At 32.3% G+C, this 24,681-nt stretch overlaps 1 protein-coding gene across 2 annotated transcripts in view; it reads right to left on the bottom strand.

The window, feature by feature from the left end:
• LOC134708042 (integrin beta-PS-like) overlaps positions 1 to 12,577 on the bottom strand; it is a 62,407-nt gene extending 49,830 nt beyond the window's left edge. Inside the window, exons 1-3 of one of the 2 annotated variants that reach the window (XM_063568295.1) lie at positions 12,453 to 12,577; positions 4,922 to 4,997; positions 1,057 to 1,160 (exon numbers count right to left, since the gene is read on the bottom strand). In XM_063568295.1, the coding sequence (XP_063424365.1) occupies positions 1,057 to 1,160; positions 4,922 to 4,985 (168 nt within the window). In that variant the 5' untranslated portion in view covers positions 4,986 to 4,997; positions 12,453 to 12,577. The remainder of the gene's footprint in view (positions 1 to 1,056; positions 1,161 to 4,921; positions 4,998 to 12,452) is intronic. The other variant, XM_063568296.1, reaches the window with a different exon arrangement.
• Between the last annotated feature and the right edge of the window lie 12,104 nt (positions 12,578 to 24,681).

The raw sequence follows: 24,681 nt of genomic DNA on the forward strand, positions 1-24,681 counted from the left end.
GGTAAAAAAAAACCTGCGCGACTGACATGTAGATCATGAAATATTTCCATACACCAAATATAGTAGACCTTTTGCATATAGTATTAGAAAAAAAGGTCAAAACTCAAAAACTTAACTTTGACCACTGTAACCATGCATATAAATGAGGTGAAGGTCATATGACACCTGCCAGGTAGACCTGTACACCTTACAACCATTCCATACACAAAATATAGAAGACCTATTGCATACAGTATAAAAAAACCAGACCAAAACACAAAAACTTAACTATAACCACTGAACCATGAAAATGAGGTCAAGGTCAGATGACACCTGCCAGTTGGACATGTACACCTTACAGTGCTTCCATACACCGAATATACTAGACCTATTGCTTATAGTATCTCAGATATGGACTTGACCACCAAAACTTAACCTTGTTCACTGATCCATGAAATGAGGTCGAGGTCAAGTGAAAACTGTCTGACGGACAAGAGGACCTTGCAAGGTACGCACATACCTAATATAATTATCCTATTACTTATAATAAGAGAGAATTTAACATTACAAAAAATCTTAACTTTTTTTTCAAGTAGTCACTGAACCATGAAAATGAGGTCAAGGACATTGGACATGTGACTGACGGAAACTTCGTAACATGAGGCATCCATATACAAAGTATGAAGCATCCAGGTCTCCCACCTTCTAAAATATAAAGCTTTTAAGAAGTGAGCTAACACCGCCGCCATAGCCGCTGCCGGATCACTATCCCTATGTCGAGCTTTCTGCGACAAAAACGGAAACCAATGTTATCACCAATTTTTCCATTTGTAAAAGGGGCATAACTCTAGAATGGTAAAAGTGATCCAACCAAAATTCAAACTTGATCTGTTTTATTGTGGTAATCAGCATTGTATATGTTAACATTTGGTTGAGGCAAACTAAAGTTAAAGAACGAAACCCAATTTTAGGATGTACAGATGGACCAGGGTAAAACTTAATGCTCCCTTCACTATGGCAGGGGCATTAAAATTACATGTTTAATTTTTATAGAAAGAGAGTGTACAATGAATATACCGGTTCTTCACACCATGCACAGTCTTTTCCAACAGCTATACATTCACCACACATCTTCTGTCCTATACATGGATTCTTTGAAGTTGGAATGAGTGAACCTGTCCCTGAAAGACAAAAAACATAATTTATAGCTGTCAAAAAACTAGAAATTACAAAATAAACAGCTGTGCCATGAGCACATGATATGCCCATCCCTTTTTCAATAAAGTTCAAAAACTTCTCAATGTTATATCGGAAATTAATAAAAAAAAAAAAAACCTAAAAGGAGGTGTTATCTCAATAGATATTAATCAGTCATCAAAATTTAATGAAAACTGCTCTAATCACTTTAAGAATATTGATTATTGTCCAAAAGCTTGAAAATCATCCATTTTTTATGAATAAAGTCTCATAACTAGGAAACGTAAAATCTTAAATTTATAAAATCATAAGGGAGCTTACAACAACAGATATCAACAATTTACCAAAGTTTCATAAAAAAAAATAATGCTGAAAGCAAAGTCCAAAACATATATAGTCTATAATGTATAAAAATTTGTAAGGGTTCCGCGGAACCCAGTGTCTCGCCTACTTTTGCTGTAAATCACAGGCTCAACAACAATGAGGAAAAAAAATCAATAAAAATATTCCTCTTGTTACTATTTTATGATTGTAAGGAAATCTAAGTCCATTTTAAAGTAAATTTACAGAAAAAACTAAGTAATTTTTTACAAACTTTACTTCTGGATACAATCTAATGATCATAAATTAGCTTCTGTCCATGTTTGGTACAAACCCAGGATAGTTTAAGAAAGTTATTAAAATTTTAAAAACTTTAACCACAGATTGAATGTAATGGTTCCCCGCACAAAAACTAAGTCCATTTAAAAGTAAAATATAGAAAAAATGGATTTATTTATTTACAAAATTTACTTCGGGATACTATCTTATGATCATAAACAAGCTTCTGTCCAACTTTGGTACAAACCCAGGATAGTTGAAGAAAGTTATTAAAATTCTAAAAACTTTAACTACAGAGTGAATGTTTTGTTTCCCCGCAGCAAAAACTAAGTCCATTTATAGTATAATACGGAAAAATGGAATTTTATTTTTACAATATTTAATCAAATCAAAGCCACTGTTTTGTATATATGGTCAAAATACGATTATATGAATTCTTTTCAATGTATTTTTTCTGAATACGACCATGTTTTATTAAATGCAGTAATAAATAACTTATTTTAGTTCAAATTTAAAAAAAACGTATTTTGTTCATGATTTACCAAGGATATACTTGTGTAAAGCCTTGGGGGATTTTGGGGGATTCTGTGGGTAACATAAATCTGTACTTCATGCATCATTATATTTTATTCATTTCTAAAATATTTGACAACTTACACCTAACTACAATTTTACTTTTAGTACACTAGAACCACATTCTGCATATACATATGGAGTGACTATTAACTATTAATCTATCAAAAAAAAGTCTTCTGTTTCCTGTAAAATAATTTTGAAATATGTCAAAAGTGTTGGAAACATGCTTTAAATAGAAGTTGGTGTACTATCCCCACAAATAAAAGTTTATCATCAATATTTATATTCTTACACAATGATATGCATTAAATAAATAACAAAAAACACTTAACCAGGTGTGTGCATATTACAATATGGCATTATCCATTACTTTATTTATTACTAGTTATAATTTATCATAGTTAAGAAATGGATATATTCAACCCAGCTGATTCATCCTAAATATTATATTTCTATTTAGTCAAACTAGTTGACTATCAAATAAAATGGGTTACAAGTTACAAATAACAAGTATTAATGCTAGAAATAGTAATGGATAACTTGATATGCAAATGGTCAGATTAGAAATGAACAAAGAAACTGTTCTCTTCTGTTCATCACAATGGGTTTTGATACTGCAGATTTCAATACCTAATTTTAAAACATGTTCACATGACACATATGTACATCATTATTTTGTGTTCAAGATCTATACCATCTTTTGATTGTAACTTGTAAGAAGCTTCTGTCCAAGTTTGGTCAAATTCCAGGATGGATCTTATAAATATTTTACAAGACTGTAATGATAACTGGAAGAATAACTAAGTCCATTTATACATGTAAGTAACATACAGGAACACAGGAAATTAATTTATACCAAATTTTCTTCTGGATACTACATGTAGCTTTGATCATAATCAACATAATCAATACAAATTCTGTCCAAGTTTGGCACAAATCCAGATAGTTTAAGAAAGTTATTAAAATTTCAAAAACTTTAACCAGAGTGAATATTTGTGGATCCGCTGCTGTGAATGGAATGTAGAATCGTTATTTCTTGCATTTGCAACAAAAATCAGTCTTGACAAAAATGAAGTCTGAAAAATTTCAGATATTTCAGTATAAATTAATTATTAACATTTTTCTGATTGTTGATCATGAGCAGCAGACAAAAGTTCAAAATTAATCACTATGTTTCATGATATAAAACAGTAAGTTTTTATTTTTGAGACACCTACATTGTACATGTGTATATACAGTATATAAATGTATTTCTTTGCAATTTTGCGATAATAAACACATTAAAGGAACAAATACAAGAAGCCAATGACAGATATAGGGCATTTTCACAAGGATATGTGTAAAATTGATTTAGATTATATTAAGTCCATTAGTATATTTTAATTGGTAACGTTATTACACTAAGTAAAATAAATGGTTGCCTATGTCATGTAAATGAAAAGATCCCAATATACATTGTGTATTTATAGGTTTCATAACAATCATGAATGGGATGCTTGATATCAACTTGAGTTATTTAATTTCAATATCATAATAAACAAGCCTTCAGCAAAGTTTATTATTACTATCAAAATAAAATAGGGAGAGCAATATCCAATTTTAACAAGTTGTAAAACCTATTTCTATTAGTTTATGGTCAAAGCTCTCAAAACAAAGAATTATTTGAATCTGGAATAATTTTGAATTCTGGAAAATTGATTAGAATTATTCCAGATTCAAATAATTTCTTGTGTTCAATGTTTAAAATAAAAAATTCTGTGAAATGTTGATCTAGTCTTTTGCACATTTCAGTAACGACTTTAAATGTTCTTTTCCAGTGTCAAACTTTGGTATCAGACATTTTTAGACTTCAAAATGTTATAAAATTTGACAAAAAGAAAATTGTTGGGTAAAATGTGTGAGTACTTTGTATATTATTGAAGATTTTAGACCACTTTCGAGTTCATCCGTCACCGGAAAAAACTCGTCAATTATACGCGCCTTTATCATGGTCATTTGTGCGTTTAGGGGCGTCGTCACTTCCTTCCAATGTTGAGCGAGTGGTTGGAAAACTATATTTCTATATTGTACGAATTATTCGGCAAATTGAATTCTCAAAATTGACAATCAACACTGCTGTCATTAGGGAAATGTCAGTAAGTACCTACAGAGCAACCATTATTTCTAGTTTATCCTGCACAAAGACGATAACTAAGACGCTTGATGAATGTAAATAGTGCAGGGATACAGGCGAGCCCCTCTATCTGGTAAATGACGTCATGAAGGCGTGTATAATTGACGAGTTTTTGCCGGTGACGATTGAACTCGAAAGTGGTCTATTACATAGACATAAGTTGCCATGGACAAAATATACATCCTCTTAACCTTTGAAAGTAATGAATGACCTAACAAATAGTCAAAGGAAATGCCATAATATTGTCTTATGATACTTGATATAAAGCCAAACAAATCAAAGCAGATTTTCATATCCCAGATAAGAAAAATATATATTCATGCAAGAAAAAGAAAACAGGCCACAACCATAGGAGAAATGTATATATATATTAAGGATATATATGTTGTAACTTACTTTGTGACAAACCAATACTTAAACAGGATAGCAGTAACACAACTGGTCTCCAGTCTATCTTCATTGCGGAATATTGCTACAAAATAATATAAATAACATAAAAATAAGGAAATGTGATAATGGTTGTCAAATGTCAATGAGATAACAACAAAAATATGTATCCATTAACGAGTAGACTGAATGTGAACAATAAGCCCTTCAACAAACAGGCAACACCAAAACAGTATAGTTAAAATAGCTCAACACCGGGCGTGGGTGAGGCCCCAGGATTATAAAACTAACAACCGGTTAAACTACAAAAGAAAAGTTATGTTGGAGTACATGTACGCAGCAGTCATGTGGCCCATAGTCTGTGAGATAAAGCATGCACTTAAGGGTTACTGTTGATTTTTTAATAGGCCTATACAAATTGAATGAGTCTTTCATTTTGTTGTTGAAGTTCAAATGAAGTTTGATTGGAAACATCCTGAGCTACATGTACATGTAGTAACCTCTCATTATTAACTTCAACATTAGATAACAGTATGTTACATATTATGGCTGCAAGTACATGTAAAAATGTAGGCTGTTTTCAATCAGCTACTTTTAAGCTGCTTGTCATTTTGTTGTGGAACATGTTGTCAGAATGGGTGACAGGAGTTTGTGGTGTTACTGGTGATGAAGCTGTACATGTAGTCTGATGTAGGTGGTTGAAACTCAATAGACAGAATTGGTGATGGTGATTTAGATTCCCTCACACAAACCTATTACTCTATTGCACATGGCTTTTATTTTGGCTCTGTTATTTCTCTTTTCCTTTAGGAGGGGGTGGTACATCTGATGATTAGTTTTCACTTGATTTGGCTGGTGGAAAGGGATCTGGGTCCTATCGCTCTAGTGCCTGTTCGCCCAGATTTCATTTTTTTCTTATTGTTGTCTACATGTAGTTGCATATGATTATGATGTTCATTATTTGAGCAGAATATGTTAAAGTTTGATGAAATATCATAGAATATTTGTATTGCTGCAACCAAATTATTATTTTCAGTTTAATTTGCATATATACATGTACGTAACATGTAATATAATAGAATACTGGAATACAATGTATTTTTCTTTTTCGATTACAAAATAATTCTATTCACTCAATGTATGCAGTATAACTGAGATTACTATGCTATAGAAATCCAGAGTATAATTATAACAAATGGACTTGTAATTCCTTTTCATGATTTACAATTCAATTTTGTACATCATTGTTTTTATTTATATCAATTCCAAGCTAACTAGTTTCTCAAAACAAAATATTGTTTTTATTATTAATCCACCAAAGACAAGTAATTAAAGCCTTTTGAAAATATTTATATTTTTTTTTACAAAGTAGAGAGAACGAACTGAGGGCAAATGCACCCTGGGTAAAAATGAAATCAGGTCTCCCTTTATAGCTAAAAAGCGATAAGAAGTGTTTAAAGAACCCTCAAGAAGAATATTCAGCTACATGTAGAAGAAATTGAAAAAAAATCTTATTAAAATTAATACTTACTCTAAATGTTTATATAAAAAATATATCCATTGAACTTTGTTTTTATATACATTGTAGGAGCAGTAGTAAAGTGATTATATTGATACATTTTGTAGATGAAGACATTAAAATTTGTAAAGAAGAAATGGATTGTGTAGTTTTATTAAATATTTAAAAGAATATTTTAAGATAATGTATGTACTGTTTTCATACAATGAGAAACATCAAATAAGAATAGGGATACACCTGTCTCTTTCGTGTGTAATTGCTAAAATAACATCCAATTAGCACCTTTAATTTTGTGACACGTGTACTGTCGGGCTATAAAATTACATGCGCCAAAATATACAATTATTGTAAATAGTGAAGACTTGTTTTAAACTCAACCGTTGACAATGTTTTCAATCAAATTTAATACATGATCATTTAATGAGGCGAAACACAAAATAATATGATGTAAAATATTAATGTTTTATTTTGATTACTTTTCTTTTTCTTTGATTTCAGTGATTACAGTTCATTGTATTTCACAAATTATGTCTGTATTTTCATGACAATGATGCACAAATAATGCATTTTGAATGCAGTCAGTGAGTATCTATAATCATGATAATACTAAAATAACGAGGTCCAATTTGTCAGCCATCATCACGTAAAAACAATGAACTAAAGAATTCAACTTTATATATAACTGATATAATACAAAGGTGTAGATTAAAAATTACACCACTCCAGGACCTTTTGTTTTCCACGTAATTAATATCGCCAATAATTAAGAAGTTCCGGGTGGAGTCCAATACCAATAGTATGTCCTGTAACATATTACCTTATCTGTACGGGCGTATGACATTTGCGCCGATTTTGAAAATTTTCATTCTTTCATTTGCGCCGATTTCATTTTTTCATTTGCGCCGATTTTTTAATTGCTCTTAATTAGATTTACAGGTAAATTAATACTTGTACATGTACTATATCATTGGTAAAATTTGGTTCTTATTTGGTTTTTCATTTATGTTTAAGATAATAATTGATTCATATTTTTCTGCAACTTCATTGTAACATGATAGACATATTGCACACTGAAACTAGACGAGGAGACAATTCTGTAATCATCAAGGGCCATACATATCGGAAGATAAGTGTCCTGAAATATAACAACATATCTTACTAATAATTAAAATTGACAACAACACTTCAAAAGATCTGCAGGCGAAACATGTAGATATAGATAATAAAATTGCAGATCTTTTGAAGTGTTGTTGTCAATTTTAATTATTATTTAAGGATTGCATTCATTTGCATGATTTGACAACCCGGCATACCAAGGTATCCACTTCAGGGACTCTACCAAAACGATTTCACAGGCGTTGGTTCACCACATGGAATTTAATATCTTACTAATGTACGATAAAACTGTGTATAGCCAGAGTCACCATGGATTTTATTGTCAAAACACAGATCGAGCATAAATATGTGGCAGATGATCTAAAGACAGAGGCTAAAGAACTACGGTTACGTTCAGGGAAAATGTCTGGAGATGTATCTTGTAGGCCTTCTTCCACCTCCCCACTGTGAGCAGGGGACAACAGTTATATACATGTTATGATTGACAATTCATAAATTTGTACAAGTGGCTAATGGAAGAGGTCTATAATGTTAAATGAAAAATAACATGACTCATACCTGCCAAGTTTTCAAAATGCCCATGGGGGTTTTGCATGCAAGATGGCTGCCATACTCTTAAAAAATCTTCAAGGGGGCCTTAAAATTCGGTGTAATGTTGTTTTTTTGGTTTCTTCATACTTTTATGAGCCTCAATTCATTGTAAAATTAATTGTTCTGTTGAAATTGTGGACATAATTGCTCTTTTAAAATTTCAATTTGGGAGTCTCCATGGGGGAAATCCCCCGCAAATAGTGACAGTTGGCAGGTATGGTTACTTGGATGGAGAGATCTCTCATTGGCACTCATATCACATCTTTTTATATCTATTCACCTGTAATTTACCTGTAAAAAAAATCGGCGCAAATGAAAGAAAATATCGGCGCAAATGAAAGAAAAAATCGGCGCAAATGCAAAACGCCGATCTGTACGTTCCACATCTGACAGGCACACCACCAAACGGTGTATTCAGGATTAACATGCTATATACAAGGGTCATAATCACAGGGTTGACACTACTAAATTGTCAAATTGTTACCTATTGTAGTATTTTAATTAGTAAGACTTTCTAAGATAACAATACGAATACTAAAATCTGGACTAAAAATAAGGTGTATAGGTACAGTTTTCAATTTGTTAGCGGGCATGATGTAAAACAGCAAATCAAAGAATTCAACTTTATTTATAACTAATATAGGACATTGCTGTTGATTAAAAACTACTCCATTCCAGGACCTTTTGTTTTCCAAATGATTAATATTACCAATTACCAATACATGCAATAATTGATAAGTTCCAGTTGGATGGGTTCAAACAGAAAGATTTGAAAGCAGAGAAAACTGTGTATCTTATAATCGGCATGACTTAAATATCAGATGACAATAATAATACTAAAATAAGGCTTGCACATACATGTAGTTATATACTTTAGTTCAGTCACCAACCCGTGATATCACGGGTGTGTTCTAGTATTATATATATTAGACAAAGAAAGTGTTAAAAAAATTTATAAAATGAATATATAAATGTTCTAAAAAACAAGTAACAAGAATGTGTCCCCAGTAGAAAATATAATTATTGCGAGTGGGACATCTGAGTACTGTTCTCAGATGTCCCACTCGCAATATATAATATATTTTCTATGTTCAATGGTACATGAAATTGAAGTAAACAACTCTAATTTGGCGCTAAAATTAGAAAGACCTTACGTATACAGTATCATAGGAAACATGTATACTGAATTTCAAGTTTATTGGACTTCAACTTCATTAATTACTACCTAATAACCAAAAACTTTAACCTGAAGCGGGATAGATGGACATACGAACGGAAGCAAAGACCAGAAAACATAATGCATCTCTACTTCAGTAGGTGGGGCATAAATAATAATATCAATATATGACAGGAAAATGTAATAATTATTTACTGTAAATACACATTATAAATAAATAAATGTTTCAAAAATGTGTGATGATTTAATTTATAACTTTAAATATTGACTCTTTCTATAAATCTATATTAACTTTAAATTTCTTGTCGCTAAATAGTCTTTTTGTTGCTAAATTATACTTCTATTCGCATCTTGTTGCTTATTCATACATGTGAACCTCCAGACGGGAATATAATAATCCCGTTTTCAGGAGTCTCCTCCCGTTAAGGTGAAAAAAATCCTGTGTATTTAATATTTCTTGAATGAAAATGTTCAACCGCAATTTTTAATAATTTATTACTACATGTATGTACGGGTGTAATTGACACCTGTGTTAAATTTTACCTATAAATCAAAGAAGATGTTATATTATATAGCTTCACTTGACAGCTTGGGTGTCAAACATTCTGCTGGTAATCAAAGTTTTTAAATTTTACCTATGGCTAACTGCCGTTGTGTAATAAAAACTTTGTGTTTTAAAAAAAAATATAGTTTACATGTACTTCCCTTTGGTTTATCCTGTCTTAAGTTGCATGAAAATGGGTTATATTTTAAACAAGGATTAAATTGAAATTCATATAGAAATTCTGACATTCTAATGACAGTTAGACTGACTGTGCAAGGGCTGTATAGCCAGTTAAGGTAGTTAAAAACTTATATTTGTTGATGACAGTTAAAAACATTAGGTGTTTAAAATTTAAGGATGTTTTACAAAATCCTGAGCTGCTTAAAAACTATGAAAAACGATTTTTATTGTTAACCCTTTTAACGCTACACAAAAAAATAGAAAAATGGCTGCTGCTGCTGCATTTTTTTGTGTTCATTCATTAGAACAGTGTTTTCCATTTTAGACTGCTGTATCTAGAGGCTCTATTTTGTCATCAGTATCAACATATTAAAATTTGAAAAGCTTAGATTGAATGGTTTGTGAGTAAATGCAACAACGTGAATGGAAACACCATTTTATGATCTTTCAAGAGCCATAACTCCTGAACGGTAAAAGTCAAAATCCTCATTATTGAACTTGACCTCCATTTTGTCACAAGTAACAACATATTAAATTTGGGAAGCTTTGGTAGAACAGTTCATGCGTAAATGCACGGACACGACTGGAACGCCATTTTTCAATCTTTCAAGAACCAACTCCTGAACGGTAAAAGTCAAAATTGCCATTATTGAACTTGACCTTCATTTAGTTGTCAGTAACAACATATTAAAATTTTAAAAGCTTTGGTTCAACGGTTCATGAGTTAATGCACGGACAACATTTGATTGCCGCCCGCCTGCCGAGCAGCCCCAAATTAATAACTGACATTTTTGTCACAAAAATCCGGTTAACATGGTTAATAAAAACTAGTTTTAGACTTTATCTGTTTTGTTGTTTTATCTCCCATATAATAAAGAAGACACCAATTGCTTGATTCTGTAGCGTAATGCACCATACACAACTTATTATGTACATATAATCTTGGCACAAATCAGTGGCTCCGTCCTCAAAATTATCAGTCAACTTCTGTTTTCCCCCCTTTTACTACACCTCGTAATGATCGATCAAATCATATTTCCAACATGAATTGAATGTAATAAACACATTGAGATAACAAGAAACGAACTAATCCTCGTTGTCAGTTTCACCAGAGAAATGCTGAAATATTTCAAACTTTACAGCTTCGTTTCCAATTTCCGCCATTTGCATTTGTCAAAATATTTGTTATTATTTTCGATCAATTTTCCTTCTATTGCATGATTTTCGATAAAAATTGTCGGGATTTCAAGCGTAAATAGGACCTTGTATATCCTTCATTCATACAAGGAAAAATTAGAGAGGACATGAATGGTTTAAGAGTCCTTATGGAAAATCTGTTGTCATCGCAGCATACAAATGTATGCCGCGAATAGCAGTGGCGGACAGCGTATGTCATGGCAGCATATGCCGTGTATAGTGTTGAAAGGGTTCACTATTTTTTTTAATTATTTTATCATGTTATAAATATACCAGTATGGAATTTTTTTCTTATTTGTCTATACAGTTACCTCTGATAAGAAGCCGGAGACATGAATACAAATCTATACACAAAGGTCATGATTTATTTGCAAGCAGTGAAAAATCAATTATCAAAAACAAAACAAGAAACAGATTCTTCTCAATATTTTTTTTAATCATATGTGATATCATTCTAAAAGACAGACAAGGGTACTATAAACATATAACATTCTGATGGAAATTTGAAGAAAAAACATTTTAAAAGACAACTTCTACATTGAATATTGTTACATTTACAACTAAATTTATGTCAATAAAAAAACATTTTATCTGAGTTCTAATCTCCTGACCAAAATTTCCAAATCTTCTTATCTGAGTTTCACAGTCTGTAACATGTATTCTTATTAGTGAGACAGATGGAATCTAATGATACACTGAAAAGGAGGGTCCATTCCCCAAGCACCTGTCATGATGCATCTGCCTCTATGGTTTAAATTACTTTAAATTAGGGCAACTGAAAACATTAATTGATTTAACAAGACATAACTTGTATGTATTAATAAAAAAAATCATTCAAAAGGGAAAAACCTTTATTCATGTGCTGTACAATTAACTGTTTAAGAAAAAATGTACACTCCTTACGATCAATGAATCATTATAATAAGTTTTGTGATGTGATCTTTTACCAGCATCAATCCTGTTGAATATATCTCATGAATGTATTACCCTGAAATTTTGAAAAAGATATTTTGCATTGATTCTGATACCATGTTCAAAGAAAATATTGTTCCCTTGGAAAAATAAAAGCGAAACTGTTTTTATGTGCGAGTCTCTGACCCAAATTTAGATAAACTATGCCACAAATCGCAAACTTATAACTCAAGAATGAGGTTATCAATGCATAAATTCTTCATTCAACGTTCTTTCAGACATATTTGAATATTAACATATATACCTGTTCTTATTAAAATCGATTGCTTTCAGTCAATGTTTATCAAAATTAATCACTGCAGTCTAAATATGGCGATTCCGGTTTTGTGACGTAAGGGGAAGTGACCCCGACGAAATGCTATAAACCGTCCTGATAGAAAATCAGCCGGGATCATGGCAGTAAAAAAGAAAATTGAGGAAACGTAATACTGTAAGTAAAATCACATATTGATACTGAACTCCGATGAAAATTCAAAACAGAAAGTGCCTTATCAAAAGGCAAAATCAAAAACTCAAACACATCAAAGTTGAAACGAATGAATATACATTTTGTATTCTGGCATATTCCTGATATGATGTAAGAATGGTCCATAAAACCTTGGTTTATAGCTGGCTAAACTGCCCTCTCAATTGTATGTCAGTCGCATCAAATTCCATCAAATGGACAACGATGTGTGAAGAAAAAACAAACATAATAGGTAAAAATATCACAAATAGGGGTACTGTAAAGCAAAATTATATCCGGGTGAAAATTGATCCGGAGGAAAAAATGTCACAGTAGTTGTTGTTATTTTTTTATCCGGAGGAAAATATTTCCCTGGGATATTTTTTCCTTTGCCGTGAAATTCTATCTGGGTAGTTAACTTATTGAATAGTTATTACAAAAAACTTATCCTTTAAAAATACTATGAAATAATAATAGTGTATTTGAAATAAAGCGAAATTGTTCAAAAAAATCTATTATAATGGGAAATAATTTCACAAATTATTCTTGAAAATTTTTTCTGAAATATTCAAGTTATCCTTTTATAAAGAAAATTATCATGAAACATAGGGAAGAAAACCAGAAGTAATTTCAAAGATCGCAATTGTGAAAATAATATCATGATTAAATAAGGTTAGTGAAATACATGTAAAAGTGAGTTGTTTTCAGATCTCAGTACACATATACATTTAAAAGTAAGGTAGAAATATAGTTGCATTACTACTGTTAACAGTAATAGAATAATTTGATTATGATGATATTTTTAACTATATAAATAGTTTTGTCTGGGGACAGAGATGTAGTTGTTGTTTATATGGATATCAGATAAATCATAGCATAACAATATATTGGCACAAAAGCATGTTTAACAGCTGGATAGTTTTTACCTGTGAAATGTTATCTGTCTTATCAAATCAAGTTGTAAGTCATCTTTTTATATAAATGAATATATAAAAAATAAGATTCAAGGAAAAATTTCACTATAAAATAGATTCAGAAATATATTATATTAATATCTTTAAAATATAAATTACTCATAATTACCTCCCTCTGATAAATTATGCAAATTTGGTCTACCTTTGTGAAACATTTTATAATTATAGTCAGGTATATATTGATTGTGAGTAAATTACATAGTAGTTAATGGAACTCTATTTCACACGGTTCTGTGAAATATAGTACGGCAAATATATACCGGTACATACTATCCGCATAACACAGATAGATTTTCACTCCTCTGGAAAAAATCAACCTGTGAAATACCATGCCTGGAAAAAAATTACCGGGACAAATTATCCTCAGGATAAAATATCACAGAGGAAGAAATAAACCGTTACAGTACCACAGCAGTTGCGGATCCCGAGACTTTTTCACTGACATGGGGACCAACTCACGGACCTAAAGGGGGTGCTTCAGTGATTCCCTATATAATCAACCCAATTTTTCCCACGAAAGGGCCAGGCATTCAGTGAGAAACTTATATATTTTATAGATCCCTGAATTGATTGTCATTTACCGATATGTGTTGTGCAGCAAGACATGATACAATACATCTTAATGTGCGAAATTATTAGAGAACTGAACTTGTCCTATCAAGGCAAGCCATTCTTCCTATCTCCCTATACATAAGCGCAAACTATATGGCTTCTTGTAAAAAGGGTAAATTCAAGTATTGATTGCTCTATTTCCACTTTCAAACGTTGGCCACGATGTTCCTACTACCCCTAGGATTTAAAACAGAATCTTCACAATTTCGTCCGCAAAACAAAATAAGAATGTTGGAAACTGACACGAACCAATATTAAACCAAATTCAATATATGTTTTGAATTATGTTTTTACAGCTCTTGATCATATCCTAAGTGATATCTAGTATATTTGAGGATTAAAATAAGAAAGCTATGTGAACAAACGGATGTCCAATATAAAAAGAAGATGTTGTATGATTGCCAATGAGACAACTATCCACAAAAGACCAAAATGACACAAAAATTAACAACTATAGGTCACCGTACGGACTTCAACAATGAGCAAAGCCCATACCGCATAGTCAGCTATAAAGGGCACCGATAAGACAATATAAAACAATTCATACGAGAAAAATAACGGTCTCATTTCTGTAAAAAATGAACGAAAAACAAATATTTAACACATAAACAAACGACAACCACTGAATTGCAGGCTCCTGACTTGGGACAGGCACATACATAAATAATGTGGCGGGGTTAAACTTGTAAGCGGGATCCCAACCCTCCCCATAACCTGGGACAGTGGTATAACAGTACAACATTAGAACGGAACTATAAAAATCAGTTGAAAAAGGCTTAACTCATCAGATAGACAAAAAAATAAAGTCAACGGGACGTGGCAGGGTACTTATACATCCCGACACAAAAAGACACAAAGAACAGATCTGCGAGTACTCGCAGTTATCTGACAGCTAGTTCAAAGCCACTAACAACTAATAAAAAAATCATGCCTCTAAGAATCAACACTCAATCCGTACACATCCAACATACAATGGATTTAGTGTAAAGACGTCATAAACAGCCAGAGAAGAACATGACCGTGTGCAATGTTATATTTATGAAAAACTGTTTAATTCTTATGTATAGTGATCCTATTTCTTATTCTCTGATCTTATTGATTCTTGACAGGAACAACGACATCTATTAGTTCTTTGTGGCGTTACAGCCGTTATTTTACTAAATTGCATTTGACTCGATGGCTGCATATTAAGCTGAAATAATAAAACTGTCCGACGTTTTTCGTTAACTCAACGACTGAACGTAGATATAGCAGAAAATGAATTAAAAGAGTAAGACAATTATAATAATATCTAACAAAAGTACAAATATTTGCCTCATGTGAGTTCAAAAGTTGCTGATTTAATAAAATCTTCCCTACACAGTCGCCGGTTTTTCAAACGGTAGTCATTTTGTCCAAGTTGATATTGAGTCATTTTTCAAAGCAGTTAACGCATATTTTTTATAATTGATCAAAACAAAAGTTCAAAAAAATGCCAAGATTCTATTCATATTAACTACATATTAGGGTCTTAAAGGAATAAAATGCTTCTATACATTACAAAACGGTAGCCAATTTGTCCAAACGTCTGAAAACATCTAAAATCCTAAAGACGCTGGTTAATATGATAATTCTTAGACAATTCATTAGTTAGAAATAAAAAGCACGAAAGTTATCAAATAATTGTTTTAATTACAAAATAAATAAAAGAAAACTAAAGGCATTTTTAACAAATTGGACATCACATGAAATAACAGTATCCTGATTTTCCCCCCGTTTGGAATTCGCATCTTTTGAAAACATAAACTTTTTGAGGATGTACCTACTAGTTGATTTTTTTTTAAAATCTTTAAGAATGATACATTAAGTCGAAAGAACATTAATAAGGAGTCAAAATAAGCTTAAAATATTGAAAGGTTATGAAGGTCGTTATCGAGACTAGAGCATACCCGCGAATTCGCAGGTCCGTACCTGAGTTAAAGGACATACGCTTTATTTTTAGCCTGGATGCTTAGACGTCATATTGTTGTTTGGTGAAATCAAGCTGATAATCAGGTGCACAGTAATGTCCAATGATGAAGTCCATGAGTAGCTTGTAGCCATTCATACAATGTAAACATGTAACTTACACATGATTTTCAACCTGTATACCGGGATTTGTATGTAATAGTTGCCGCAGTACATTTAGTTTGACCTAAGTCCTTGTAACATTATCCTGGCTACAAACTTAAGCCTAGCTACACACTTGCATTTTATTTTACTCTTAAATTCAGTGCATGTAGCAGTGTAAAATATATATCAACAATATTCCTACTTTCGATGTTAACACATGTTCATTGCGACACCATGGATTCAGTTTTCATTCCGTACCAATACTTAGAACTAATATCAATGATATACAGCAATATATAATCGTTATAAATAAATGTAATCGATAAAAAAAAAACGACAACACGTAATAAAATCCTGGGTCGAGTTCAAAATCGTAGCAGCTACGTAGCCGCTATCAATATCTATGTAACAACTAGTATATAGCTACATGTTCAATAGTCAAAATCTACGTAGCACAACGTAGCAGCTACGATATTGAACTCAACCCTGACTCAGAAGTGAATTTGTGGATTCTATTTCCTCATGAACGACCAAAAGATGAGAGCCGTGGTGTAGTGGTTAGTGCATCGGACTACTAACACAAAGGTTCCTGGTTCGATTCCCGTTCGGGATGAAAATTTCAGGAACTCAATTTTCGGCTCTCCCTTGACACCATATGCGAGTATGGTCTTGAGGAAACGATGATAGTCCGTCGGAAGGGGACGATAAATGGCTGACCCGTGTTAAGAGAGAGCAATATCTCTTGCACATTAAAGACACCCTTGTAGATTTCGAAAAAGAGTAGGCTAATGCCGCTACAAGGCAGCACTCGCACCCGCAAAGTGGAGAGGGATTAATATAAGTTGCAAAAACTTGTTTCCCAATCCACTATAAATAAATATGTTTAAACTAAACAAAAGACGAATATTTGAAGGCCAATAATAAAGTATTAAAGTATTAAAGCCAGAATTGGTAGCTACGACGTAACCATACAGAATAGTTTATAAGACAATAACAATTTAAAGTCAAGGAGCAAACAAAGACTCAAAGACTCAAAGACTCAAAGACTTATAAAAACTGCAATAGATGATTTAAAGATGATTGTTCAGAATTGTACGTTTCATAATTTCATCAGATAAAAAAAGTCGTAAATAAAAAAAAAACTAAAAACAAATACAAGGGATTAATACACGTGCATTTAATAATTTCATGCCTAACGTACAGTAAAAAATATATTAATTCTCAACCCTAAAATACTTTTTGGCGTAATGCGAGTTGATTAGTTTTCACTGTTGCCCCTAAATGATGAGTGTTTGAAATCCGTCAGAAATGTGTATTTTTAATAATTCTCTAGCTTAATTTCTGCATATCATTACCAGAGTATCAAATAATATACAAATATAGCCTTTGAATGAGGTCGATACAAGGATTTATTCCATATTGATAAAATATAAGTATGTTTCTCTATATGAATGGGATTTTGAATAAATAAGCATATGCACCTGCGGAAAAAGGATATTCACCGCGCAAAACGTCGCGTGCTTTTACGTGTATAATTTTGGTAAAAAACGTTTGATGTACAATTGGTAATATTCCATATTCCATATTCCGAGAGAAATTATTGTAATGGAAAATATTTACCAAAACCAATTGTACATCAAACGTTTTTTTACCAAAATTAAACACGTAAAAGCACGCGACGTTTTGCGCGGTGAATATCCCTTTTCCGCAGGTGAATATGCTTATTTATTCCAAATCCAAGTCATATAGAAAAACCTACTAATATTTTATCAATATGGAATAAATAAGCATATTCACCTGCGGAAAAAGGATATTCACCGCGCAAAACGTCGCGTGCCTTTACGTGTATAATTTTGTTAAAAAAACGTTTGATGTACAATTGGTTTTGGTAAATATTTTCCATTACATTAATTTTTCTCGGAATATGGAATAAAACATTTACTGTCTTTTGTTTCGGTAAATATATGTGGTTTTATTGACTTTTGAAAAACTGATATTCACTGAGGCCGTTGGCCGTTGGCCTCAGTGAATATCAGTTTTTCAAAAGTCAATTAAACCACACATTTACCTCACCAAAAGACAGTAATTGTATAATATTGACCTGAAAGAAGTATATTGACTGAGGACGTAGTCCGAGGTCGATATACTTCTTTGGGTCGATATATCCTGTATTGACCTCATACAAAGGCTATATTTGTTATATTATTAATTTCCGACCATATTTGTATAAAAATCGTCATATCGGTTTGTTGGAATTTTATAGATATTACATTATCTCCTTGACAATATCAACATATTAGTTGTTATTTCATTTACTTTTTGTTTGTGCATCTTATGTATTTGAAGATATTTTTCGTCAAATAATCGATCACAGACATCATGTGTTTCAATATCCTTGAATTCATTACATGACGTCACATACACTACCAATAATTTACCCATACTTTTTTGGTACATTTCTACCCTCGTGCATATCAGTACTGTTAGGAAAGACTGAAAACTTATAATGTTATACTTTCAATGAAATCAGTACTGAATTTGTCAGTACTGTTTCAGTACTGATTCTGACAGTACTGTTTTAGTACTGATTTTGACAGTACTGTTTCATTACTGATTTTGACAGTACTTTTTCAGTACTGATTTTGACAGTGCTGTTTCAGTACTGATTTTGTCAGTACTGTTTCAGTACTGATTTTGACAGTACTGTTTCAGTACTGATTTTGTCAGTACTGTTTCAGTACTGATGTTGACAGTACTATTTCGGTATTGTTATTTTCAATACTGTTACAGTAGATTTGGTGTTGTTAATCTTTTTTAACTTGAATGTGTATTGTTTCAAAAAATATTTGGAACTGAAAATTTTTAAACTCGGTAAGTAAAGTATGCTATATAATAATTTGTGGCCTATTTTGTATCTTTTGTAGATATCTCGGATTAAGTGTTTACCATCAGAGAAGTTTTTACAATGTGCATCTCAGTACAATTGGTATCCAAATATAGGTTTGATAATTCTGTGACAATATTATTATTATCCTTTTTTAGCTGGTTACGTTTTTCTCTTAGACTATATCACCCTGCTGCGCAGATTTTTTTTAGCGACGTGAACATGACCAAGGAAAATTATCAAGCTTACTCTCGTCTATCGAAATACTATTGAAGCGAAGGAGAAAACAACAGAAATGAAGCAAGATAAGCAGTTTATCGGATTTTACCCATTAGGACCCTTTTGTTTTGTGATTCTTTGCTTACTTCTTGATTTTGGTTGTGACTGTCTTTCAGTGTTTATAAAAATAATACGCATTAGGCGCACCTGAATTCACTCCCGATTTTTAATGGAGTTCGTGTTGTTTTTGTATATGTATTTTTCAATGTGTTGTTGTAAATGCCCTTTCGTTTTGTCATTCTTTGCTTACTTCTTGATTTTGATTGTGACTGTCTTTCAGTGTTTATAAAAATAGTACGCACTCGACATCAGGAAGATTCACACTGTGGTTCGAGGCTGATATTTACAGTATCAATTGTATAATAGCGCATAATTTATATATATATAAAACAAGATTAGAATCTTCAATACTGTTCATTTTTTGGTATTTTGCTATTGCTTAAAATATGTTGTAATTAATGCAGTTATATGTTATTATGTTAGGCAATGCATTATAATCAACACAAAACAATGTCTCGATTACCATATTTTTAATCATAACTGGAATTTCTTTTATTTATCATAACCATTTTTTAATATATAATAAAACATTCAATGTCATACCAACATGTGAAGTTTGTGGCAAAAATCTCTGTCATTTTCATGCCCCTTGGTTATTTTATGACCCTTTAAAGCTCATAAATAAAACAATCAAAGCAACAATTAATTTTGCATGTATCATGTTTCATTGCTCTCCCCCTATGCCATCTTTTTTTGGAATGCTTTGTTGAATGTCAGTTTCCTGGCTCTTTTCCCCAATTCAGTCCCGGATATGATGTGTCTTTTAACATGTACAGTGGTAATTCAAGAGGACACTTTAGTTCTAATATGAGCTCATTATAAGCATCCACCTTTAATGTTTTGGTACTTGTACGAAACTCAGGATTCAATGGTTCATGATAAAATGTTTTTTTTTCTTTTCTGATGAGTGCCATTTTGTCTAGATACATCATTTTGTTTATAGGTCTTCAATTTTCACATCGAACATTCCCAATGTCTGCTCCTGTCTCCATTGCTGTTAATCATTCTGAGGAAAGAAAATGTAATGAATTTATAAATAATAAAATTGAGAATGGTTATGGGGAATGTGTCAAAGAGACAACAACCCGACCAAATAAAAAACAACAGCAGAAGGTCACCAACAGGTCTAGGCTACAATAAATTATCTTATGTTAAAACTTTCCTCATTTCTGTGTTATGTAAAAATAAAAAGAATGCACAATTATGGAAGGGAATTGTATGACATCAAAATTTACTTATTACTTTATATACTACCATAAGTCCAGTAATCACTTATGAACTGGACTTCTGATACTACATGTATATATAAATATAATAATCAACCAAAGTTGAAATTTGTTTCTAAATAAAAAAAAAGAAGGAAAATATGATAATTTAATTCATCATCATCAAAGTATTGGTGTTTGCCAGTGGTAAGTATTTCATAAACGTGTAGCTTTAACCATCGGTCTATTTATGTGCTCTTTATAATAAGATCCGTGAAACAACGACGAAAGACATTTAAATATATACAAACTACTTTATACAAAAGTACATTAATGTTTAATAGATTGAAGTGGAAATTTAATTTAATTGAAAATTTATCGTACATAGTCATATATGTAGCACCTAGCCAGAGATGTTATACTTCTATCTATGGTAGCACACAGAAACGTGTCCGATTCCTCAAAAACGCGTCAAAGTGGCGTCAATGATTTGATAAACATGTCAAATAGCACTGGCGAAACCACTTCTGTGGGACGCCGGTCGAGCAGTACCCTCATAGACATACATTTTGTAAAAAGACATTTATAGGCATCACTGGATAATATTAAAACAATAGAATTTACTTACTATTTATAAACGATGATTTAAACTTTACAAAACTTATTAAATGCAATGTTAATGGGTTTTTTCTAAATACGCATGACATATTTGCCACTGGACATTAAGTAATCAATAGTTAATTATGTGTTGTAAACTTAGCTTGCTTAGTTATGCTTGTCATGAATTACCTATGCTGAACAAACTAATGTTTATCAATGACATACAGTAAACGTGGTCAAGCACCGGGAAGAAAATACAATATAAAATGTACATGATGTATTAGTTTTCTAAATTGTGAAGTACCTCTGTCTGAACTTTATAATAATAATAATCATATTGATAAAGAAAATCATAAATTAAAGCGCTTCAAATAAAAATAACTTTTTATTGTGCAATTTTTTTTAAACCAGACCTATAGTCTGTGTCTGCAAGCAGAAGAAAGCGTGCACAGTGTAGCATACCTTGGACATTTGTCTGTACGGATTACTAAACCTTTCCTCCAGATTTTTTTTTGGCACCTGCTTCGACTTTTTTTTTAATCATTTACAATCCAACCGAACAATACGGGTTCTATCGTATCCCACACCATTAATATTGAATTGCGTTTTTACTTTACAGAGTATATCATTGGGGGTATATGAGTTTTGAAATATTCTGGCGTTTTTAACCAGACACATTCTTAAATTATCGGACACGTTTTTGAGATTGTAACAATACAAAACAGGTTATTGTCTTAAGTCAGGAGTTTGGTATTCAGTAGTTGGTTTTTAAGTTTGAATGGTTTTACATTAGTCACTTTTGAGGCCCTTTACACCTTGCTGTTCGGTGAGAGCTCATGCAGGCACGGTGTTGAAGACCATACTTTGACCTATAATGGTTTACTTCTACATATTACGACCTATATGAACAGGAGACTTTTCTCATTGGCAGTTATACCACATCTTCTTATATTTTAATACAACACTGAGCCACCCAACCCATCCAGCCCAATTATTCGTTTGTGAGGGCTGTCTAGAGTCAGAAGTGGATTTAGGGGGGGCAGAGGACCCGCCCCCCTTTTTTGGAAAATAATTGGTTGCTTATATAGGGGAATCATTGAAGCGTGACTGGAGCCGGCCCCCTTTTAGGTCAGTCAGTGGGCCCCCACTTATGTAAATTTCTGGATCCGCCCCTGAGAGTGGTTACACCGGGCCAAAAATGCATCGGACTGAAACAACATACTGGTTGTGTGTACACTGACAATCAAATTAAAATTAAAAAAATGTATAAAATATTGTAAAAAATTATTTTTCATTTGAGTGCATTTACGTAACAATAACACAATGTAACCGTAGACATAAATATCATTGTTACACTCGTAAGTATTCTATGTAGTTCCTTAGTCAACCCTAGGTCTGCATTCCGGCGATATAGCCTAAACTTCAGTGTAACAATAACTTTTTTACGACTGTTACATTTCAATGTAACCATAGCCAGTACCAAAATAAAATAGAAATTTAAATATTTCACAGACATCTTTATTTACAATATAAAAATAGAAAGACTGTTGAATGATTTTCAGTGGCGGATTCAGAGGGGGGCGTAGAGGGCGTACGCCCCCCCCCCCCCTTCCCCTTTGCTCGGACTTGTAAAATGACTAATCAGACTAGACTTCGTGAACTTTGCCATTTCCCGAGTATTTAATTTTTATACGACAATTCTTTACTTATAAAGACATTTTTCGCTGGCCGGTATTTACAAATACAAATACAAAAAAATTGTCAAAGTCATGTGATTTGCTATGGTGGAGTTGACCAGTGCGTTGAAAAAACGGCACTCGGTCATTTTGAAATTCAAATTACAGTAATACACATTGCTTAGGCTGAGGTTGTCATGACAATCAGGAAACCTTCAAAGCGACACAGGATTGAACAAGAACGTATTGACTTCTATTTCACTATACAGAAAGTAATGGTAAATACTCTATAGACTATTACACTCTCATGAAAAAAAAGTTCCACAATATTATTAACCTACGAAAACATGTTTAACAAATTGAATAATGATCCCCAGTCAGTATAGCTCTAGAAAGATTTCAAGTCTCAGGTACGAACCATTTGATTCGAGGAGGCAGTCTGACATATTTGAGAGAAAAAAAATGACTCTGATTCTTGCCTTAAACAAAAATTTTGGCCGTATCTGGATTGAAAACAATAGTCTTGTCCACTTTTTTGCTATTAAAAACTAAAATTTCCAACAAAAATATTTAGCATGAAATGAACATGATGAATGAAAACAGGCATATTTTTTTGTGGCCGGGGTTTGCATGTCTGACTGGAATGTCTGTTTTGCCGGACTTATATATATTGAATACTTTTTTCAAGACCAGACTGCATGCAACCTGCCTACTGGATGTGACTTTTATGTCTCCATTTGTTGACCGTCATTCATAACTTCGTTGTCATTTCAGACACTGATTTTTACCACATCAAATTAAATGCACAATGAGCAAACCCATATATATATCGCATTGCCCAGATCGCATAGTATGCTAAAAAAATATTTAAAAAAAACAGAAGTAACAGAAATGTTGTTGTTAAATCATTTCAAACGAGATCACTTATATATAAAAATATACATATATGCAGCAACAACTGAACAGCAACAAACACAGCAGTCAATGCGGCGAGAATTTTGTAGGCACCTAGTACTCATATATATATTAAAATGTTTCCCAAATTGAATGAAGCATTGGGCCCTATAAAAAAAATCCTGTCAAAATAGGAAACACATTTTTAAAAGGGGGTTCCAAATCTGGAGATAGGGTTTCCAAATAGATTTCCCTTTTCAAATTTATGCATTTATCGTTAAAAAGGGGTCCAACCTTCGGACCCCTCCCCCTTCTTACGCCGAGGGGTGTACCGCACCTCCCTTTATCCAATCATATGTTTAGAAAGTCAGGCTGATCATTTCACAAATATCAATTTGACAAATATTAATACTATAATCTATTTAATAAGGTTTGGCAAAGAAGTAATAATATGTATATCCAAAACAACCCGCGATTTTATACCTATTTTGACATTTACAGAAAGTTCTGTAACCAGAGGCAGATCCACCCATTGTTTTAAAAGAGGGTTCCAAACACAGGCACTTGTTGTCGACCTTCGTATGGATAGAAACAAGTGCCTGTGGTTCCAAACACTCGGGATAAAAGGAAAAAGGGGGGTTCCAACTCACTTCTCAGTCGCCTAAAGATTTCATAATTATAGCAAAAAAATGGGGGAAATAAAATATTTTAAGTAGTATTATATAGAATAATGCATTGAACGTCCAAAATAAT

This window comes from Mytilus trossulus, chromosome 2 (assembly GCF_036588685.1).
Source record: "Mytilus trossulus isolate FHL-02 chromosome 2, PNRI_Mtr1.1.1.hap1, whole genome shotgun sequence".
Classification (NCBI taxonomy): domain Eukaryota; kingdom Metazoa; phylum Mollusca; class Bivalvia; order Mytilida; family Mytilidae; genus Mytilus; species Mytilus trossulus.